This window comes from Poecilia formosa, unplaced genomic scaffold (genome assembly GCF_000485575.1).
Source record: "Poecilia formosa unplaced genomic scaffold, Poecilia_formosa-5.1.2 Scaffold1631, whole genome shotgun sequence".
Lineage (NCBI taxonomy): Eukaryota > Metazoa > Chordata > Actinopteri > Cyprinodontiformes > Poeciliidae > Poecilia > Poecilia formosa.
Window position 1 is genome coordinate 1 of NW_006801570.1, and position 5,640 is coordinate 5,640.

Genomic DNA, 5,640 nt, shown 5'->3' on the forward strand with positions numbered 1-5,640 from the left:
ACCACCATCGCCCCCTTCGTCCCGATCAAATAGAACTCATTTCAATCTAAAAACCATTAATCAACAATCAGAAGATAATCAATTATTTGCTTCCCTCCTCTGTGTGTCACTCCTTTTGCCTCATGAATCTTCTCATGACGATTCCATGGCTGCTCAGAGCAGGCAGACCCCAGACTGAGAGGAGCCTGCTGATGACACACAATAATTGCCTCTTTCAAGCCAGAGATTTCTGTGGATAAAAGAGAAATAAATGCATAAAAGAGGGGGGCAGCTGAAAAGACAGAGGGTGTGGACGGGCGCCACGGCTCGTGCCACCCATCCAGACGGATGACTTTAATCATGAGAGATTAGACTCTATCCCGCACTCCTCTGCCTTCTTATCGACGCACGGCGCTTCACCTCTGATGAAACCCCGGTGCAAGGCTGTGTTTTAATTGTAGATAAGAATCGAGACTCCTTTGAGGATTGGCTTCTAAGTTTGCGCTGAGACGGTGTGGGGAACATAGTTACAGTCTACCCATCGCCTTTGAAAATGAGACAATTCCAGCCAGGCAATGCATGCTATAATTAGCTGAAACAACTGATAAAAATGACAGAACAGTATGGGTTTTTCTATTGCTGATAGTGATTTTTGAATTTCAGGATGGGTGATGATTGATGTTTTTGCCCTGCTGTTATTTTAGTTGACTGTTTTCCATTTTTGCTCATGATCAAAAATTCATGTAGGCATGACTGACCAATGCTCTGTCTTGCACTGAGGAAGTTACTGATTTAACTCTGAGACCAGAAACCGTTGCTAAGCAGAGCAAACTGACTCAAATCTTGATCATAAGCAGTTATTTTTCTTTGGAATGACATTTGACATCTAATGAAATAACTGGGAAAAAAAAATATTTAAAAATAACAAGACATCTTTCCATTTCTTCTTGTAGATATGTTTGTCCAGAACTTGTTCCCACTGCACATCACTGTCGCAACAGCAGCAGAGCGCTTGAAAAACCAGCCAGGCCAAGTGTGCGCCATCAAGGCCAGATGCCCATGCTCACAAAAATATTAAAATCTGTGAACCTCAAGTGAAAATGTTCAATGTCAGAAATTCTAACTTTGTATCGATGTAGGTCTTGCCCCCTGCTCTAATTATTCTTCATGGTGCTCTGTCGGGCTGAGGCCAGTCAAACTTCTACACCAAATTTGCTCATCCAGGTCTTACTGGACCCTCATTTGTGCACTGATGCCCAGTCATAATGGAGCAGAAAAGAATTGTACCAAAACAGATCTCACCCAGTTGGAAGAATGAAATTATCTGCAATGTGTTGGTGCATTAAGACTTCCTTTCACTGGAAGAACCTTTTCCCTAAAAGTTATGACTATTACTCCACCAAACCTTCCATTTGGCACAATGTAGTCAGAAACCTCAGGGTTTCACTTCACTTCGTAGAACTCATCTCTAAGAGTCTAGTGGCTTTTACCTTTCACCACAGTGTGTAAGGCTTGGATACAGCCATGAATAGCTGTTCCATCACCCACTATGCACTGCTCTTGAGCTATACTGTGTTTCTTTGCATTTCCAAAGGTGTGCCACAGGGCCCATCTTTGGCTCCACTCTGTTCTCCATTTATATTAGTGATTTTCACAAGTTGTTAGTAAAGTTGCTGTGCATTTATAAGCTAATAACACTATATGCTTTTGGTCCATCCCATGAAACACTCCTTCAGTCTACAAAGCAAAGCTCCTTGGATATCCAAAACGCCTTTTTGAATTTGCAATCATAAAAGTCTAAATGCCCCCTCAACTTGGTCTTCACACTGCAGATGAAACGATCTTTGATCAAACAAAGTACAAACACTTAGGAATCTGGTTAGTTCATCCAAAGAAACTTGGATTCCTGTATAGAAACCTTGTCTGAAGCTTGAAGGTCTGTTGCTAACGACTTCAGAAAATTATCAAATCTTTCCCACCGTGGCCCTCAGCATGCAATGACCCCGCTCTCTGGTTGTACCTTCCCTCATAGCTGTGTCTTTTCCATTTAAATTTGGAATTTGTAGTTGTAAAGAAATGTTGTGACTAAGGCTGTATTTACACGGAGCTGCTACTTAACCTGTTCAAATTAGCACAATTCCTGACAAGGATTACGTGTTATCTGAGCACTTTGTTGGAGGTAGTTGTTTATTATGAGGTGGAAGCTAAGGGTCAACAGTGTATGTGATGTCATTCTAAAGTCACAGCACCATATAGTGGCCTGGCATGACAACTACAGGTGACACAGGGTGTCTTAGCGGTGCTGTCCAAACGTGGAACTTTTCCCAATCAACATTTGAAAACACCAGCAGTTTCCAGGCAATAGGCTTGTGTAAATGCAGCCTGAATTCACTGCACAAGTGGCTTCTTATCACAGCACCACATTGGGATTATCTGAACTTCTTAGCTTGAGCCATTCTCTCACAGATGCTGTCTGCAGGTATTTGTGCTAAGTTTATACACCTATGGCCAAGGATGTGACTGGAACTCTTAAATTCCATCATACGGACTGTTAACCCAATACCTTTACCAGTACAATGCATACCTGCAGGCTGTCATTTCTCCTGTCCATCATTTCTATATGTGCCGTCTCCATATGCCCACCAGCACTTCCTATTTGCATCCAGACAAAGTGTTGATCATTGTAAACAGTGCCAGCGCACTTCCTTTAAATCCATCACCATTTCCCATTTTGCTATGCTACAAATGTAATTTGCAAGTGCAGCGATGCAGCTCTCTTACCAGGCTAAAACCACTAAAGCGTCACTAAGTTTGTAATTCCTAATTAGTTTTCCTCTCAGGTGCTGGTAATTGGTTCCAGTGCTTCTCCTGACTGCCTAATGGAGGTGGAGATCGTGGTGGAGCTGCGCCCACTGGGACTAATCAGCAGGGGGAGGGCTTGTAACGCAGCTGACCAGCAGTTCTGCCTGCAACGACTTGAACATGAGCGATGTGTTCACGTCGATGTGACCTGAGAATGAGTTATGTGATGTTTCAGAGGTAGCCAGCATGATATCAGTGTCAGAGAGCTGGGAGGAGCTCGTATAGGATCAGGATTCTTCAAACCCTGGCCCAGTTTGCATTATTTCTTAGAAAAACAATTAGAGAAATAAAATGTTGCCATATCAGTAGAAAAATTATTTCAGACTAGCATTACCTGTTCTGTCTTATTCAGGTTTTAACATGACCACTCAGGTCTGTTGAACATCTGTTTTTGTTTGTTTGTTTGTTTTTGACAATATTCTCCAAAGAAGTCAAAGACTTAAATAGAAATGGTTAAGAATGTTTATCATTGGGAGCCAGCTTTAGTCAGCTTTAAACACTCTTTTACAAGGAAATCCTTTACACACTCTTCTTGTGTCAGAAGACGTTTTTCCAGACTTCCCCGCTTCTATTTTTCCTCCTGCTGTGTCAGTTTTCTTTAACACTTTCTGCTTCTTTATTGAAGTGTGCTAAGTTTCTGCCAAGTAAGTCTTGGAACTGTCTTTGGTAGTTCAGAAGTACTTCCTTATGCATGTTGTTTTATTTTTCTTTTGACGCTTTGAAGACAGGAACAATAATGTATTCTTAAAGAAATTATGATTAAGAACAAAAGAAAATAATTTTAAAAGGGTGCTTTGTGAAAAGGATAGCTCAGATTGTAAGAAAATGATGTTAGTAATACTTTATGCACTTATGACAAATAAAAAAAAAATTGTCATAAATGAATTTGTATCATTCTTGAACTGCAGTTGGGGGCCACAAAAAAGTCCAAGGGCCACGAATGGCCCCTGAGCCACGTTTTTACACCTCTGTTTTAGTCAGTATGAATATGATTGGAATTGGTCTTTGTTTGTTTTATGACACACTCCTGTTTTCTGTTGCATGATATTTTGATCGTTGTTGAATTTGTTCTCAACTTACCTGGTCATGAAAAGCTTCAGAAGAGCAAATAAATCATAAAGAAAATTACCTCAATTGCTGAATTCACTTCTGTTTGTGTTTACAAATAAAATCCTACTGAAAAAAGACATGACAGCACATTTCTTTTACTTGTTTCCAAGACAAACTATAACAGATCTGAAGTTGTAATTTGTAAAAAATAAAAAAATAAATAAATAGCCTCTGTCTTGCTGCCTTGTTATATGTTTGACTGTTAAATCACTCAATAGTCTGAATAATACAGGAGGCTCCATTAGTTGTGATCCATCATTTATTATTTAGAAGAGGATGAGGGGACGTCACACTGTGTGCATAAAAGCGACGCGATTTGACCTCATTCGCATGTTTTTGTTTTTGGTTTTGTTTTTTAACCTGCAGGTGGAATGGCTGAAAAACGACAAGCTGGTGAGTTCACTGACCGACGACAAGGTGGACACCCGGGACGACTACGGCCTCATCATCAACGAGGCGCGCTTGTCCGACTCGGCCAACTACACGTGTCTGGCCAGCAACATCGTAGCGAAGCGTCGCAGCGCCACGGCGCCTGTGATCGTCTACGGTACGGCCGTAACAACCCGTCGCACCGAAACAATGTTTACACGGCACATTAGATCAATTTGTTTGGCTTCCCGTAACCTTACGCAACAGTGATTAAGAATCCCATCTCGAGGCTTCAGCTGAAGAGCGCCGTTTCCTCTTTATTCCAGCGAATGCATTATTCAACGAGTCAATTTACTGCCTCTCATTTAAAATCAATGCCTGCTGTATGAAAGGAAATAAGCCACTGTGTCTTAATCTCATTTAAAGGGAGTGTTGCTTGTTAATTATTTACTTGCCTGAAGCCTTGCGGAAATCTCGAGTTCGGCCCCCTTTCAAAGCGCTGCTCGAGATTTAGCTCCCCAACACGTAATAAACTGGGATCATAGAGTAAAGGGCTTCAGTCACGGCGCTAAGTGGTCGATTCCAACCTGTCAAGCTGTTTGAGTCTGTCGCTTTTAGAAATGGCATTTCTGCTTAATGGCTTTCTTTGCTTTGCACAGCTCCACGGCTTTATTTTAATACAAGAGCAGAGAACATTGAGCTGCCAATTAAGGAAAAGGGAGCCGTATATCCAGCAATCTGCTCCCGCTGTTATGCATTGTTGCCCTGTGCCGCCGTTAAGCCCGCAGGACCATTAATAGCTCCAACCCTTATTAGAGCTTTAGAGTTTGCCAGAGTTCTTGAAGAGAAAAAGAGCACGTGTTGTTTTGCACTCACTCAACTGTTTTCTTTTCTTTTGCTTCTCTTTTCTTTTCTAACTTTGCTGGAACTTTCTCCAGTGAATGGCGGCTGGTCGCTGTGGACGGAGTGGTCGGCGTGCAACGTGCCGTGTGGGCGGGGCGTCCAGAAACGCTCCAGGACCTGCACCAACCCGGCGCCGCTGAACGGAGGCGCTTTCTGCGAGGGCATGTCCGTGCAGAAGATCACCTGCAACGCGCTCTGCCCAAGTTAGTCCCACTTCTGATTTTCAGCGAAGATGAACTGAAGTCGGGATGCACGGTTTGATCCGCGGCATGTCAGTAGAAAACACAAAACTGGAGGAAAATGTGTGCGTGGAGGAAAACTAACACAGAGCATTTCTTAGGGAAGCATGGTGGTGGTACCAGCATGTTGTGAAGATACTTTTCCTCACTAAAGAACTTCAAGCTAATCAGAGTTGAT

At 42.4% G+C, this 5,640-nt stretch overlaps 1 protein-coding gene across 1 annotated transcript; it reads left to right on the forward strand.

The window, feature by feature from the left end:
• Positions 1–2,858: 2,858 nt before the first annotated feature.
• LOC103132946 (netrin receptor UNC5D-like) lies at positions 2,859–5,582 on the forward strand. The gene is made up of 3 exons (XM_007544708.2): positions 2,859–2,984; positions 4,318–4,498; positions 5,259–5,582. Exons 1-3 carry the CDS (start codon positions 2,859–2,861, stop codon positions 5,429–5,431), a joined length of 480 nt encoding a protein of 159 aa, XP_007544770.2. The 3' UTR covers positions 5,432–5,582.
• Positions 5,583–5,640: the final 58 nt, after the last annotated feature.

Coding starts and splice junctions, on each gene's coding strand:
- LOC103132946 (XM_007544708.2), top strand. CDS start 2,859: ATGGAGGTGGAGATCGTGGTGGAGCTGCGCCCACTGGGACTAATCAGC. Junction 2,985..4,317: donor AGCGATGTGTTCACGTCGAT/GTGACCTGAGAA, acceptor TTTAACCTGCAG/GTGGAATGGCTGAAAAACGA. Junction 4,499..5,258: donor GGCGCCTGTGATCGTCTACG/GTACGGCCGTAA, acceptor AACTTTCTCCAG/TGAATGGCGGCTGGTCGCTG.